Source organism: Tamandua tetradactyla, chromosome 21, assembly GCF_023851605.1.
Source record: "Tamandua tetradactyla isolate mTamTet1 chromosome 21, mTamTet1.pri, whole genome shotgun sequence".
Classification (NCBI taxonomy): domain Eukaryota; kingdom Metazoa; phylum Chordata; class Mammalia; order Pilosa; family Myrmecophagidae; genus Tamandua; species Tamandua tetradactyla.
The window spans coordinates 8,894,220-8,912,472 of NC_135347.1; the positions used below are offsets into that span (position 1 = coordinate 8,894,220).

General features: G+C 35.0%; 1 protein-coding gene across 1 annotated transcript in view; it reads right to left on the reverse strand.

Annotated features, from left to right (window-relative positions):
- Window positions 1-18,253, reverse strand: part of HSD17B4 (hydroxysteroid 17-beta dehydrogenase 4) — a 103,219-nt gene that overhangs the window by 14,177 nt on the left and 70,789 nt on the right. The window contains exons 18-22 of the mRNA XM_077138864.1: window positions 13,220-13,289; window positions 12,482-12,588; window positions 11,285-11,371; window positions 8,485-8,571; window positions 6,691-6,829 (exon numbers count right to left, since the gene is read on the reverse strand). Coding sequence (XP_076994979.1) covers window positions 6,691-6,829; window positions 8,485-8,571; window positions 11,285-11,371; window positions 12,482-12,588; window positions 13,220-13,289 — 490 coding nt within the window. The remainder of the gene's footprint in view (window positions 1-6,690; window positions 6,830-8,484; window positions 8,572-11,284; window positions 11,372-12,481; window positions 12,589-13,219; window positions 13,290-18,253) is intronic.

Here is an 18,253-nt window from a genome sequence, read left to right on the forward strand (position 1 = left end):
AGATGGTTCATTCCATCAGTTGAGGGTCTTTCAGAAGTACAGCCAACATCACTTGCTTTTAGGTACCACCAAAGTACACTACATCTCAAACATCAGCAGATAATCCCCAGAAAAGGATAACAACCCAGTTTCAGATGGTCCTGGAGTCTAAGCCAACCACAGACCTTCAAAAGGAGTACCACAGCATGCTAGCAGCCCTCAGCCAACCTAAACTACATGGGACCTCATTGTATCTCACAACCATGAAGGAAGAAAAGAATCTTTTGAGCTAAGAGTTATCCCAGATTCTCACCTGGTGCATACTAGTCAGCAGATTCAGGAGACTAAAGCTGCTTGACTACACGAAAAAGGAACTTCTAGGTACAAAAAAATGAAAAATCAAAGGATTTCAGGGAACATTCACTGGTATACCATTTTTTCATAACTAATGAAGGTTAAAATACCCTGTAATATAAAGAAAAAAGAAATGATGGCCAAAGATTGCCAATACCATGTCTTATGATCCAAATAATGAATGACTCATTTTTCTAACCAGTGGTCATCAATTTATAATTGGCTGATGATGAGAAAAGAACATGAGTGTGTACTCTTTTCACTACTCTCTACAGCCGTGAAACCTATTTGGAAACAGCACAATGAAACCTTCTATTTTCAAAATCCACACATATTTCTGTCACATCAAACTGATGCCAGATGCTTCAAAACTTGCTAACAAATCTGGCTGATCAGCAAAGTGAGCCAACAAAAGTACTAGCACCATATTACACAGACAGAATACATTTTTTTTTAATTCCCTGATCTAGAAAACATTCTTACTCAACTTTAATATTTTATCTTACCTATCTCAATTTTACTTCAAGAATAAAATTAAAATTGGACACTGATATCTTGTATTATACCACAGCATAGAAAACTTCATGCCATAATTAAGGTATTAAGTTACATATGCAGTTGCAAAATTTGTAGTAGGGCTTTTTTTCCTTTCTCTTTTTATCACCTAATCTCTCTTTCTTCATAAAATGGTACTAAGGTCCACTTAGACCTTCATGTTAGTGAAAATGAACATGACTACTTTCTTTCTGCAGCAAATGGGTTTAAAAATGGATGCCTTCTCAACTTGCTAATGGCACACATGATGGGTCTCAGCTGTATGAACTATTTAAAAAAAACCATATTATTAAACTTAATCCATCCCTGAAGCTATGGAACCCACTGTAAGTAGGACTTTTGATGAGGTTATTCCAGTTAAGGTGTGGCCCACTTTAAATGGATGGGTCTAAATCCTATTATTGGAGTCTTTTATAAGCAGAATGAAACTCCTACATACAGAGAAAACCTCAGGATGCTAGAAGCTGAAATTCACTAGACCCCAGAAGAGAATGGAGGGGCCCTCTCCTGGTGCACAAGTCCACTGCAATGTGACAGAAGAGCCCAGTCCAAAACGCCAGTCTTCAGGAAGAAAGCTCTGAATTTCTCGATGCTCTGATTTGGACTTTCTTTTTAGCTTCAAAACTGTAAGCTAATGAATACCTATTGTTAAGCTGACCCATTGCATGATATTTGCTTGAGCAGCCAAGGAAACTAAAATAGCAACTCTAGAAGTAATTTCCTATACTAGATGTAATATACAATCTGCATATATAAAAATGATGATTTTATATTCATAATTAACATGATAAACTATTAAAGTTTGGGGATAAAAAACACTTTCTAAAATTAATTAAATATGTCTTTTAAAGTATTTCATTTAGAGAACTTCTGGGGAAGATGGTGGAGTAGGGAGCTACAATACTCATTCTTACTCTAAAAACAGTTAGTGGACAGGCAGAAACTGTCTGAAACAACTTTCTGGGGTTCTGGAAGCCAGGGAAACATTGTACAGCATCCAGGGATGAGTGGGATGAAGAGGATGATACAGTACAGTAAAAATCTGTGAGTAAAGCACTCAATGGCAACTGCTGACATCTAACCCCCACTCTCAAGGCTAACTGCCTCAGATCTGGTTTCTGACTGGCTGCTGTGGGCAGAGAGGGATGTGGAAGCCCTCTTCCCAAAATGAGGTGGGCACCGCCAAGTACTGATCATGCATTTTGATTGGCAAATTGGAACTGGTTGGTCCTGGCGATGAGTTAAGCCAAACTGTGAATAAAGACTGCTGTGACAGCCACTGTTTAAACCTCACACAGGACAGAGGTGAAGACAGTGAAAGTTCAAAGATGCAGGGCTCCCTTAGGACTGCAGGGAAAGCTTGCTGAACAGTGCTATCTGCTGGGCAGGCCGAGGAAACTGTAGGTTAAGGGAGCTGTCAAAAAAAGCGTTTTTGGCATCTTTCTTGACCCTCTTTCCAGGGCTCTTTAGAACAGGTCTTTGTCCCCTATGTGGGTCCCTGGACCTGTTTGGCAAGGAAATACTGATGCAGAAAAGTCCTTTCCAGGGTAACCCTACAGAAATTCACCCTCCATGCAAAACCTGTTAGATGGAATGAAAGGAGAGCTAAAAAAAAAACAAAACCCGAAAACAAACAAAAAAAACAAAACCCATAGAGGCAAAATAAAAACTAAAGGAAAAGATCAAGATTCCTGGATGGAACAGAGGAAAAGAAACTTTCTACTGGAGGTGAAACAATTGTAAGAATCTGGCAATCTTAAAAACTATACCACATACCTAAGGCAAGATTCAGATGAAGAAGAGCTAAAAATATATATACATATATGATCAGTTAAACAAGGGCAATTCTAAAAGTCTAGAATAAGTTGAACTAAGTGTCAAAGAAGATCATTAACACAAAGTAAGTCAACAATAAAAACCTAGGCAAGAGAGAGAAACTGACGTTCAGAGTAAACTCATCAAGCTAATGAGATACCTAGACATCAGCAAAAAATTACAAGTCATAGTAAGAAAAAGGAAGATATGGCCCAGTCAAGGGAGCAAATAAAACCTTCAGAAGAGACAGAATTTGGAAAAACTAATCAAAGGTATTCAAACAAATGTCCCAAATCAACGCAAGGAGATGAAGGAAAATATATCTAAAGAGATATAAGGATATTAAGCTAATATTAGGTGAGCATATGAAAGTATGAAAAGAAACATAACTTACAGGAATGAAAGGTATAATAAAAGAGATTAAAAATACACTAGAGGCATGCAATAGCAGATTTGAAGGCAGAAGAAAAATCAGTGAACTAAATAATAAAACACACAAAATTTCACAGATAGAAGAACAAATAGAGAAAAGAATGGAAAAAATTGAGCAGGGTCTCAGGGATTGGACTCATAGCACAAAGCATGCAAACATCTAAATTATGGGTGTCCCAGAAGGAGAAGATAAGGGAAAAGGGGCAGAAAGAATATCTGAGGAAACAATGGCAGAAAATTTCCCAACTCTGCTATGTCACAAGAAGTGCAACATACTCCAAACAGAATAAATTCTAAAAGACTACTCCAAAACACATGTTAATCAAAATGTCTAATGCCAAATATAAGAGAACAGAAGCAGCAAAAGGAAAGCAATTCATCATATACTAGGGATCATCAGAAACCATGGAGGAGAGAAGGCCCTGGTATGATATTCAAGTACTTAACAAGAAAAACTGCTAGCCAAGAATTCATAATCTCACAAAATAGTCCTTCAAAAATGAGGAAGAGTTTAAAATATTCAGGGGTAACCAGAAACTGAGAGAGTTTGTCAACAAGAAATCAATCTTAAAAAAAATACTAAAGTAGGCTGGGAAAAGACAGAAAAGAGAGGTTTGGAGAAGAGTAGAAGAAAAGATGATTATCAGTAAGGGTAACTAAAAGGATAAAAAAGGAAAATAAAAAACAAGATACAACATATAAACACCAAAGGATCAAATAGCTGAACAAAGTACAGCTTTTACAGCAATTACACTGAATGTTAATGATTGAAACTCTCCAATTAAAAGACAGAGGTTGGCAAAATGAATAAAAATGCATGATCCAACCATATGCTGTTATTAGAGACTCACCTTAGACCCAAAGATACAAACAAATTGCAAGCGAAAGATGAAAAAAGGTATTCCATACAAACAGCAACAACGAGTGCTGGGGTAGTTTTATTAATATCAGCCAAAACAGATTTTAAGTGCAAAACTGTTATATGAGACAAAGAAGGATTCTATATATTAAGAAAAGGGATAAAACAACAAGAAGAAATAATATTCATAAGTACTTACACACCTAATCAGGGTGCCCCAAAATACATGAATCAAACATTAGCAAAACTGAAGGGAGAAACAGGTTAAAAAAAGTCGATTGTAATGATTAAAAAGTATTTAAGCCCTCTGATCTACATTCTGCAGCAACTAGAAGAAAAAATCTGAAAGGATCGTATGGTAGCCCATGACAAACTCTTGGATCTGTCCTATAATCCACTTGTTGAAGAGTGCTTTGAAAACCATTGCTTTTTTATTTCTTTCCTTTGTATATATGCTATATTATACAATTTAAAAAGTTTAAAAAAAAAATTCCAACAGCTTACTTCACAGAAATGGCAAAGCCAATTAAGAAATTTATTTGGAAGGTAAGGAGCCCAAATAAGAATGAAGTTGGAGATCTCACACTTTCTGACTTTAAAGCATATTCCTAAGCTACAGTGGTCTAAACAACATTTTACTGACATAAAGATAGATGACTTGAGCAACGGAATCAAATTTGGAAACAGATTCTCACATCTACAGCCAAGTGATATTCACAAATCTGCCAAGTTCACTCAACTGGGAAAGAATAGTCTCTTCAACAAATGATGTTGGGAGAACTGAATATCCGTATGCAAGTAATGAAAGAGGGCTACTATCTCACACTTTTTATGATAATTAACTCAAAACAGGATCAAAGACCTAAATATAAGAACCAGGACCACAAAACTCCTAGAAGAAAATGTAGGGAAGTATCTTTAAGATCTTGTGATTGACAATGCATACACAATGAAAGAAGAAATAGATAAATAAGACCTCCTCAAAATTAAAAGCTTTTGTGCTTCAAAGAACTTTGTTGAGAAAGTGCAAAGGCAACCTACTAAAAAGGGAGAAACCACATATTCGACAAGGGTTTAATATCTGGAAAATATAAAGAAATCCTACAACTCAGCTACAAAAATATAAACAACCAAATTTAAAAATGGGCAAAAGACTTGGACACTTCTCCAAAGAGGAAATATAAATGGCTAGAAAGCACATGCAAAGATGCTCAACATCACTAGCCATTAAGGAAATGCAAATCAAAATTACAATGTCATTTCACATCTACTAGAATGGTCACTATTTAAAAAGAAACAAACTGAAAACCACAAATGTTGGACAGGACGTGAAGAAATAGGAGCACACATTCATTTTTGGGAATGTAAAATGGCATAGGTACCACGGAAGGCAGTCTGGTGGTTCCTTGGGAAGCTGGGTATAGAACTGCCATATGATCTGGCAATCCTGCTGCTAGGTATTTACCCAGAACAACTGAAAGCAGAGACTAGAACAAACATTTGCACACTGATGCTCATAGAGGCATTATTCACAATTGCCAAAAGGTTAAAACAACCGAAGTGTCCATAGACAGATGAATGGCTAAACAAAATTACCCACTGGCTTACAGATATGTTTTATGGCCTAAATGAACAATGGAATGTTACTCAGCTGTAAGAAGGAATAAAGTCCTGATTCATGAGACAAAATAGATGAATGCTGAGGACATTACTTTGAATAAAATAAGTCAGACACAAAGGACAAATATCATATGATCTCATTGATATGAGCTAATTATGATAAGCAAACTCAGTGTTAAAATCTAGAATTTAGGTTTACCAGGGAATAGAATGGGTGTAGAGAAAGAAAAATTGATGCTAAATTTGTGCAGAATTTCTATTTAGGGTGATTGTAAATGTTTGGGAATGTATAGTGGTGATAATAGCACATTATTGTGAGTAAAATTAACAGTGTTGTAGTAAGGCACTGAATGTGGTTGAAAGGGGAAGTTTGAGGTCTATATGTACTAGAATGAAAGCTAGAAGATAAAACATGGGACTGTATAACATAGTGAAGCCTGTTATGGACAATGAACTGTAGTCAATAGTACAAATATAAGCACACTCTTTAATGAACTATGACAAATGTTTGACACTGCTACAAGGTGCTATAGGGTAGTATATGGGAAAAATACACCTAATGCAAACTTTGAGCTAGAGTTAGTGATAATTTAACATTCATCATCAACTGTAACAATGATACCACACTAATGCAAAGTGTCAACAACGAGTATACTGGAATGTTCTAATTTTTTACATGACTTTTCTGTAAATCTTAAAACCTCTAATTAAAGAAAAAACAATAATTTAAAGAGGATATACATTTCATTTGACCTGATGAACTTGCTTTATGTTTAACTAGAACGTGAAATTTGATTAAAGAAGCATAGAGCTAATATGATTGTTATAAGTACTATTTTCAGATATTACAATGAAGTAGTTATAACAGATATTTTTCATTTTAATTTGATTCCCTACATCCCTAAAAAATTGTGTATGTCCTTGGGTGCCCTGAAACCTATTAGTTCCCACAAAGAAAACTTACCTAAGAAGGTAGGATTTATCTACCTTTCACAAGGTAGGATTTAATTATAATACACTTTATCTCCATTTATTGAGTTATCTTAGACTACTATAAAATCAGGGATTTGACTTACTCCACTTAGCTGCAGTATTTCCATCTTTAGTGATATGCCATTCAAATACAGCATTTACTTTCTTTACTACTTCACGCCCTATATCCTTAAGGTGGCGACCTATTTCCTCAAATACCAAGGTACTCTGAAGTCTGCCACCCTAGCAAAAAAAAAAAAAGAAATGTTCAGTTAAAAGTTCTGTAAAAGGAAAAACAATTATAAAATATATACACAACAAAAGTAATTTTTAAAAGAATAACTTGCAAATAAAGACAGAGCTCAATTAGTATTTTTTTCATACCAGCCTTCTTTCACACTTTCCTTATATTTATATATGATCATCTAGAACATCAGCCCTCTTTATAAGATGATTATATTTTTATCAGAATTCATAAATATTTGTAAAGTAAACTAGCATCTGGACAACCTATGTTTTAGTCTAATATCAGCAGGAAGATACTAAATAGATACATCAATTTCTCTAGTCTCATATCTTTATTTATAAAATGGGGCTAAATGATTGAAGCCTGAACTTGTTTCTAGCTCTAAAACTTCATACATTTTTTTTTTTTGCATGGACAGGCACCAGGAATAGAACCTGGGTCTCTAGCATAAAACCTCAAACATTTTTTTATCTTAGATTTTTCTGAAGGGATTTGAATCATCAGTCAATTATATAATAATATGGCTATAACACACAATTAAAGATCATGGGTATGAAGATCTCAATATTACAGTGATAGTTAATATTTCAAACACAGAGTGTAGACATATTTTATCAGAAGCCTCAGCATGTTAACAGATGTCTTAGTAAATACATCATGATATTCTCCTTACATTTTCATATAAATCTTTACATCAAGAAAAAGGTTCAGGATATCTAAATTCTTTATCTTTCTCCAACATACTGTTTGCTTGAGATTTCTCATTATACTGATTTAGTTTCTTTAATATTAAAAATTTAATTATCTTCCTCTTGAAAGATATCCCAACCATTTCTGCACTTCCTTAAGATCTTGTAGAATGCATACAATATGAATCCATCTGTGATGGTCAGGTTCATGTGTCAACTTGGCCAGGTGGTAATGCCTGGTTGTCTGGTTGGGCAAGCACTAGCCTGTCTGTGGCTGTGAGGACATTTCATTAAGTTAAATCATGACAACATTGGCTGCATCCACAGCTAACTGCATTTGCCAGACACATGCAATGAGTGACACTTGATCTAAGCACCGGAAGGCTTTTAAGAAGGATTCAGAAGAAGCAATCACTCTTTCTGCTTCAGCCAGCCAGCTTCTCCTGAGAGTTCACTGAGGACCTTCACTGGAGCTGCCAGCTCGCGGCCTGTCCTACACATCTTGGACTCTTATATCCTCTTGCATGAGAAACTTTTATAAATGTTATATGTACAGATGTCTCTGGCTGATTCTGTTTCTCTAGAGAGCCCTAACTAATACACCATCTAAGACAGAAATTCTTAAACTGAGGTCTAAAGATGGGCTTCCAGGGGTCCGTTAGCTCCCTGCAATTGTGCACCAAACTATATGTGGCTGTGTATAGATCTATTTTTCTGAGGACATGTTGCATTACTTTTATCAGATTATTAAAGAGGTCAGTGACCTCCTAAAAAAGTTAAAAAAATAAATTCACAAGTTATCAAAGTATTCCTTCTATTCCAAGCCAGTTCTGAATTAATGTTCTTCAGCTCAAGACTCTTTCAGAGTCTTCATTTTCTAAAGTAACTGGAACATTCCTAGAGTGACCTAACTGAAATTCATAAATCAGGAAATGATATGAGTACCAATTTCTATAACCTACCTCAGAGGGTGCCTTAGCTGAAATGTCAGGTATGGGCACAAGATCCACATATGCATCTGAGATGACAATATCTCCAGTTTCTTGGATCTTAAAAGGGATACAAGAGGGGGGAAAAGTTCACTCTGATGACACCAATGGAAACACAATTTCATTGTGAAATACTATAAAGTCATTTATAAGGAATTCGTATTTTTTGCCTCACTTGAAAAAGAACATAATCCAAATTTCAAAAATAGTTGAAAATTAAATGTAAAGATAAATAAACACAAAGATTTACTGATCCAATACAATTATTATTAACCCTCTATAGAATTAACTGGGGCCCTTTTAAAAAATTCCTATGACCAGGCCCATTCTTATTTAAGTGGTCTCGGGTAAAGTCTGAGCTTTGATATTTTGGTACTTGGGTTTTTTTTTTTTTTTTGGTTTGTTTCACACAAGCGTGTCTAATGAGCAGCAAGGTTAGAATTGTTGAATTCTTATTAATATAGTAAAGGGCATGCCACAATATCCACATGAGGTAGTGAGTACTCAAAGTAAATTTGCTCTGTTAATGCAGAATAAAACTGGCTAGGAACAGACCATAGTGGTCTTGTTAAAATAACATTCCTGGTTCTTATTTCAAATAGGATATGTACATAGCATAAACTAAATGCTTCTAAAGAGCCATTTATCAAAAGAGTAATTAAATTCTAATTCTAATTCCTAATCCTTCATTTACAATTATTCAATATACATTCTTCCACAAAAATTATGGTATTGCTATAATAGTACAGGATAAGTCTCTAAAAATTAAGGTAATATTTATTAAAACTTCAATTTTAACAATCAGGAATGTTATTCTCCCTTCATTACTTCCCATCATACTTCGGGGAAAAATATTTTAAAATAATTGTTTCATTTTTCTTGAAATTATAAACAGTGGAAAGCATGGAAAGAGATAATTTATGAACAAAATGCACTATAGTAAATTACCTGCTTATAACCAGATCAAATATATCTTTTTGAAATACTGGTTTAAAATGTTTCCTAAAATACAATGGAAAAAAGGAAGGAGGGAGAGAGGGGTAGGAGAGAGTCATATCTTTAACTAATACAATAAGAGTACCTGAGACTGGGGATAAAAATTACAAACACTGAGAAGATGAGAAGATAAACTTGCCTAGAATTGATCAAAATAGCCAGAATGCATTATATTCAGATACCAAATTATTTCTCAGCCCTTTCAGTTTGTAACCATAGAAAATTATGTATATGCCATTGTTCATTACTAGTTTTGTGAGAATCAAAAATCTGTATTATAGTAATGGTCCTTATGCTTTTAGAGTTCATAATCTTTTTTCAAAAAATGAAATGTACTCACCCAAAAGAATTAGAAAATAAAAGTACTTCAGAAGATGTGGCATTAATTGCAAGAGTATTTTGAGGAGAGCCAGTCTTTGTGTTTGTGTGTGGGGGAAAGGGACGAGGCAGTAAGGAACCACCTCAAAAGCAAGGTAGAGCCTGAACTGCAGCCTGAAAGATAAGAGAAACTGGAAAGGTGGCCTAAAAGGCATGCACAGAGTAAGCAGGAAAATGACATGGAAGCAGCAGGAAGGATTAGGAGTACGTCAACCATGTAAATTACATAAAAAGAGCTTTGTAAGAGGTACCTATTTGTGAAAGAAAACATGATACAGCGAAAAGAGACAAGGCCCTGGGACCCAAGCTTTTGAGTCTGGCAAACTTGAGTTTTCAGTACTGTTCTACCACTTGCTGCATGACTAGGAACTAGTTATTTAGGAAACCTGAACTTAAATTTTCTTATCTTTAAATGGAGAGTTCTTACGTACATTAAAGATAATAGTACAGTCTTCTCATAGGAACTCAATAAATGGAAGCTATTATCATTATGGTGGTGGCATTTAAATTACTCAACACAGATCATCTAAGTAATAGCCTGGTCAACTGTGTTAACAAAAATTATCCTTACAAATTTGAAAATAAAAGGATGATTGCATGTCCTTTCAGTATTTTGTTGGAATATTTCTAACAGCCTCACCCCAAAATTATTTAACTTTACAGGAAGATAGACCTTTATTTGGCTGATCACTGACTATTGATTAGGCCCATGTTCTGTAAGATTTTAATGTAAGATGTTAGTTTGTGAATTTTTTGTGATTCAGCTACAGATAATTTCTGTCCAGAAAAGATATGTAGAAAAGATAAACCACAAAGGATATGGCTTTATTGTTCTATTGGATATTAATCAGTTTTCTCTCTAACTCAGCAAACATTATTTTAGAATGCCTTTCCTGTTAGGACTATATAAACCCTGTTGTTCTTGTCTCTTTGAAGCCAGTTTTATCATCTTCTAGATCCTCTTTAATGAGCTAAATACATTTTTGTCTTCCGCTCATTCTATATATTTTCTGAGAGTCATGTTTAACTTTTTGAAGATTATATTTTAAAAAAGGGTTGACTTGTTGAGTCAAAAAATTATGGCTGCTCAGGGTTTCAAAACAGTTGTGACGCTGCTAGGTAAACAGGTGTCAATTAGGTTGAGAGTCAAACAACAAAAACTAAGGTGCATTCACATCAATGCAAGGTGTTAATAATATGATGGTGTATAGAGAACCTGTATTTTATGCAGGAACTGTTCTGTAAACTACTCTAATAAAGAAAAAAAATGTGTCTAAGAAAAATTTTCTAGGTTTTGTTCATACCCAAGTACTAACCAAAGAAATGCTAAGACGAACAAATTATGGGGTGTGGTGAAGAAGGGAACTAAATAAAATACCCCTAACTCAATTATTCATACCTTCGTTTGAAAATGAATTCTGTTTCCTTCCTTCCACATCTCTGTTTGTATAGTCTGTCCTGGATATACCGGTTTTGAAAAACGTACCTTAAAAACAATGAATTTTAAGGTTAAAATGTTTTAAAATAAAATTCTTTCTACTTGTGGAAAAAAATTGGGAGGGAGGAAGGAGAACATAAAAGAAAGAAGCACAGGTTTAATATATTTACAGTCATAAAATAATTAAAATAACAATGCAGTAAAATCAGAGAAAATATATAGCTACTATAAGCAAGCTAATTCTCTGTCGTTCAAAGAAGGGACTAAAAAATAGTGTTAATCTTAATAAATCAGGAAATAAAAGTAAAGACATATTAAATAGTTTCACTTAATATGTTAACCACCAGACCTTTACAAAAAACAGTTTAAAGTGGTGCTAATCAACTTCTGGGGATAAGGCCTGAGGTGGGTATCCTATCCAGGGAAAAATAATTTTACTTTACATTTCAAAGCTTTCTATACTCTTGTGTTTGCTCTAAGCATATAATAATAAAAAATAGTTGTAATAAAATTAAAAGCATGATAATCAGTGCTAACAAGGACAAGACATCAGAAAATACATGTTCACGGCTATATAGAGCATTAACTGATAAAAGCGTTGAGTCTATTTGACCCTGGTAAACATTTTTTTTAGTGTATATCTTTTGACTTGTACTTAATGCAAACATACTGTGTTCACAGATATTTTTCCTTGTTATTTACAATGAACAAAAACTTGAAATAAACTTAAAAGTACAAAAACTGAAAACAATATCTAGCCATTATCATGAGATAGGTGGAGTTTATAAAAGTTCAAATACAGTCAGTTAACATTTTTAATTAAATCAAAGCAAATTACAAAACAGTAAAAAAAAATACATAAATATCAAGTTTTTGTTAAAAAGATTTATGTTGATACCTGTATACTACTAATTACCAAATTATCTGCTAAAATTGTAACTTAATATGACATCCTTCATATACATGTGTAATAGTTATTATTACACTATTAATTAACTATTAACTATTATTCAATTAATAGTTAATATTAATTTCCAAATTAATGAAACAAATGTTTATTGCTTCACTACAGTATCTATTTTAATAAAGTCATTAAAACTCTTCAGATAGAAAACTGAAAGGAACTAACATTCAAATAAAACAACAATCTACATATACCTTAATTGCCTTGAATCTTGATACATCACTATCTGCAAAATGATGTAAAACATGCCTTGCAGAAAATCCAAATGTACATAATCCATGTAATATGGGCCTGTCAAAACCTAAAGAAAGAAAGATTATTTAATTTGATTATAGGCCTCTGTCATGTTTAAAAACCAAGTAAAGTAAATTCAGGATTTTTAAAGTATATTTTTAAACTTTATTAGTATAAATTACACCACATATTTTAAGAAATGGAAAATATTTTTTAAAATACTTCATGTTTGAAAATTACAATACAACAAAGCAAAAAAAACAAAGGAACGTGGGAGATCTGAGAACACAAAGAACTGTTTTCTTTACCTTTGGTCGTAACCACTCATCATTATCATCCTTGGTGTTTCAATATCCATGTATGTTGATGCCCCTTCCCTAACCTCCCAGTTACTTGATCTCTCCTCCAATGACTTTGTGCTCCATGATAACTCAGACATACCACCCCCCACGGCCCTATCCTAGACTCTGTCACTAGCAGGAGCTTCCCACCACCATAACCTGAATTTAAAGAACAATCATTTTCTAAACACTACTCCCTATCTTTGCAGAGCCTCTGCGTAAACATAATTCAGAGAAGGTTATTTTTCAAATGTTACTCAAACTACCAGTGATAAGTAGCAGTATCTTTAAATAGAGTATTCAAATAATTGAGCTCGTGTTTTTTTTTTTCATAGGTACACATTATTAGCAACTCACCTGCTACACTAGCAAAGTTAGGATCAATGTGTAAGGGATTCCAGTCTCCACTGAGGCGGTACAAAGCAGCCTGTGGGGTGAGGATAATAAAAGTAACTAGTGTTCACTGTTGTTTTTTCTTTAAGAATATGTTAATAGAAAGACAGGAGATATGGTTGGTTACTGTATAAGAAATGTATCATAATCTACTTCAGTGTGGCTCTGATTTAAAAAAATAATTTTCAACATAAAAAGTTAATTATAAATGAAATACTTTTTCTAACACCTGCCACTGAAATCAGTGGGAGGACAAAAAGTCAAATAACACAGAGTCAAGAACTGTATCTCGGTATAACAGTGTTACCACTGTCTAAAGAGAAATTCACAAAAAGGAATACCTCAATCTACTCTCATTAAAACACAATAAAGATAAAGTAAATGTTTATAGTCTTGTCCAACCAATCAATATTTATGCCAACTTTCTTAACAGAATGTTTTAAATTGAAGCCTATAACAATATTAGACATGTAACATAATACTAATACATTGTATTGGTGTTAAGATTGTGTTACTATAAAGTAATAGGCCTATAAAGATGAGAGACTGCTAACAAACTTTTATTTTTCTGGTACACTAAGTATCAGGCCTGGAGAACAGGACCCCTTTCCCTCATGATGTGACCTGGCAAACATTTCAAACAGCTCTCTCTCGCACTTGAGCCTGCACCTTTACACCCTCTAGCAACTGCTCTACTATAACCCCCTTTACTCAACCTCCACTCTCCAGCAGAGACAATTACAACCCCGCACACTTCAGACAGTGCTTAAATTTTAACTTTAGCAGTGAAGCACTGCCAATTCCTAACTTAGCCCCCTAATTACAATAAAACTTTACCTAACTCTTGCTCCCAACCCCTCAACCTAATCCTGAAAGCTAGACAATAGAAACTCATCTAACTCTTGCCCCCAACCCCCAATCTAAGGTCATAAAAACCCTATCCCCTGACACCTCGGGGTGGCCATTTCTCTCTTGAAATGCTGCCCAGGTGGTTCTGTTTCTCACTGAAATAAAGCCTTTGCCTGAAGTCCTTATTCCATCTCGTTCCTGGTGAGTTAGCCTTGCACTAAGCCCAGAGCATCAGGTCATCCTGCAAGAAAACCATCTGATGGCTTGCTATTAGGATTTAATTTCTGTCTCATCCAGATTTTCACATCTCTAGCTTACTTAGATAAAGCAGGAATAGCAAAAAGATGTGCGTTACAATACAGAAAAGGATGGTGACCATACTTCCAATAATGTAATGTGTATATTGTTCAAAACTTAAAGAGTACTTCTCAGTATTCAAGAGGCGAAATTCACAAAATAGCTAACAGTAATTTCACGTAACTATTAACTGACCCTTTTGGATCTTCCTCAAGAGTTCCTCACTCCCTCATACAGACGATGTTAGCTTTCCAGACTTCAGAATGTTATATGTCGTGTGAATAATAGCCAAGACAGCATATCTAACTTTTTTGTTAATTACTGACCACTCTTTTAAACAATTTATTCATAGAAAATAACATTTCTGTAATTCATGGGAAAATAATTTTCTTTTTAATATGCTTTGTACAGCTTTAAAAAGCTCATTTCCCTCCCCGTCATCCCATATGATGGTACCTATAAATTGCTCACTTTATCAGTCAATATTTTTTACTTTATATTCCTTATAAATACAATTAAATCAAATCAATAAGTAATTATAGGATACTGATGGGTTACAAAATTCTGTAAAAGATGTTGGAGGATTACATGATAATTTTTCAAAAACACTTTTCAAACAATAAAACAGTATATATAGATATTGATACAGATAATGTTGTATACAAATGAAAGAAAAGATGCCTTTCAGGATCTCAAGGGCAACTGTCAAACACATGGCACCAAACAGACATGAGTTCAAATCAGCTCTGCCATTAACAGGCTAGTTTCTTAACCACTCTAAATCCCAATTTCCTCATTAAAAAAAACTGAGAGATTAATAGCACTCACTTTCACAGAGTAGTTGGAAAAATTAAATGGGATAAAGCATATCAATTACTGTCTTTGATAAATACTTAGACCTCAATAAATGCTAGTTTTATTATTATCAAAGAAGATTTTAACAGTTTAAGAGAGTAAATTTTTAAGATTAGTGCTAGTATTCTTAAAGAAATCATATTTTTAAAAGTATGAAAAACACTGTATACCTCAGTGATGGCACTGGTTACTGAAAATGACAGAATTAACATAAGGAAAAAAGTCCACCATGAACTTTGGGTGATTAACTGAATTCAATCATAATGTGAAATCCCTCCTTAGTTTCTAAATATTTTGAAAGACTGACACATTTCAAAGCAAACCTAAAAGTTTCTTGTTTGTTTCACTTCCACCTAGATAAAAGAAAACTACAACAACAACAACAAAAAACAAAGAATAACACCTATATGTTACCCTATTTGTGTATAAGGTATATATGACCTTCCTTACTTAAATGTGGGTGGGGGACCATTAGTATATGAGTAGTTACTGCATTAAGTTAAGCAAAACACAAAATTAAAAATTGCAGAAGTGAGTGCTTCTCAAATACTTAAAAGGTTCTCTTCAGAATTAATGCAGAATTACTTGAAATCAGAGGAAGTATATTCACTGGTTGTGACTGATTTATATTAGAAGAAAACCATGAAGAATATAGAGCTGCTTAAGATTTTCAGGCAGCCCAAAGTAACAGCAGGAACCTAAAGCCAAATCTTTTATTACAACCTCCAAAACTGTATATAGATCAACAAGAACAAATCCCAAGGCTACAACACTGTAACTAGATACAACAAAATGCCAAAACATTTTAGCAGATTAAATCCCTGCCAAAACTGAACTACTGTACAGCAGGGTGGGCCTAGAAAAGAAAGCATTAGTGAAAAGTCAGCCTTGGGTTCAGAAGAGTGTTAAACAAATCCTAGCCTGGGGTGGAAAATCTGTATAAAACAAAGAGAAAAGCCTGAGGACTTCCAAAGGAAAAACAAAGGAGAGGAAATCTCCTGAAGAGGAAAGGTTACACGCAATAGGGTAATCTTAAAAGTTATTGCGAATGTCCAGGGCAAGAGAAAGGTGTAGACAGTCTTGAGAAAATGTGAACTGTTGCACAGCACCTTGTTATGTGGTACACTGTGGGAACACAGGCTTAGACACAACAGAGGCTCATAGCAAATGAACACTTCATTGTTTGCATAGCACAAAGGGTCCAAAAGAGCAGGGAAAAAGATGCCACTGTGGCTGGTCCCCTGCAGGAGGGTTGATGGATGACAAACCCACACACCTTTTTCCATGTTGGAAATGAGGCAGACCTACACTGACTGAGTGCTGAGCTTTTACATGCTCCAGGGAGGACTGGGCTCTGCCAATGAGAAACCTTTGTACCCTAGCAAGCATCTGGAACTTGGTTAAGATTTAATATCTTTCCTGGCTGCCTGCTGTCTCTTGCAAAACACAAAACATAGCAAATACCTACATGCACACAAACGAGTAGAAACTTAGAAAACAGCTGCATACAAACAAAAAAGCAGGGATATATAAGAAATGTCTGCACATAAACTAGCAAGAGGGGAAAAGGTGAAGGACAGGAAAGGATGTAACTGAGAAAAATCAGGTTATTTTGATTACTGAATCATTCCTTTTTGCTTTCTGGGATATTGGAGTAGATGGGAATACCTGAAAGCCTTAAATATAATTCAGCTGCCTGATATCTGAAATGAATGTCAAAGCCCTATCCTGTGCCTTTGTAAGAGCTGCTATGCCCTTTTTTTTTTTTTTTTTTTTTTTTTTGAGAGGGAGGAAGGGAAGGAAAGACAGAGAAGGAAAGAAGGATGGAAGGAAGGAAGGGAGGAAGAAAGGGAAACATCTTAAACATTTTCTTATTTTTTATTATATTTTGTTTATTTGTTTGTTTTTACATGGGCTGGGGCCGGGAATCGAACCGGGGTCCTCCGGCATGGCAGGCAAGCACTCTTGCCCGCTGAGCCACCGCGGCCCGCCCTGCTATGCCCTTTATCTGGTCATTCTCTTCTGGAGCAAAGGCCCTAATGCTAATGAAGTCAGCCATTAACTACTTCCTTCCTTTTGGTTTCCACCCTTAGTACTGAAGTGATAGCTCTGCCTCCCCTCCTTTCAATTTATGTTCTCCTATTGAAATGATAATGATAACACTTGTCTTCTTTTACCTCATCTCCTCATTTTTAAGGATGCTAAAATCCTTAAAAACATTGAACTCCCTAAACTCAGGGAGACAGATTTTGAGCCATTAGGCTGTCTGCATGTAGCAGGAGAGTTTTTGCTTTCTGGTATACTGGAGTAGAAGAGGGAAATTCCTGAAATCTCTATTGTAATCCAGCTGCCTTGATCTCTGATAGTGACTGTATAGCCCTTATCTTCTGCCCCTGAGACTGTAAAAACCTTGTGACTAACTTCCATTTGTACCCAGTTATTTAGTTTTTCAATTTTAGAGTCTTGTAATCACTAAAGACTGCCCCTAATGTTTATTAATGAAGGGTCTTGGGTCAACCCAGAACTAACCCACCCCAAAATCTAAAGTTATCTTGATAACCGAGACTGGATCTAATCAAACTGGGCCCGCCACATGCACAGTGGCTTAGATTTAACCTGCGAGTCACTTTTACCTCATTCATTCCATCATTTTCTTACATATATTCTGTGACTAACCATGTAAACAATCTGTACACGCTCAATAATTAGATCACCTCTAATTACATCATCTGGTGGGGCCATTATGCTCATTATTCTAAACCTTGCCCATCTTTTTCTCTCATAAAACTGTCAGAATTACTGCAGTTTGGGGAGACACGTCTAGGCTAGGCCACCTGCTCTCCTACTACGTGCCCAGTAAGCTTTCTCTCTCTGAAACCCCAGTGTCTCAGGAATTGGTCATTGACTGCATTGGGCAAAAGAATCCATGGGCTTTGTCCAGTAACAAGGGCTGGAAGATGGTCACTAAGTATGTCTCTAACAACTGTGAAACAGGCT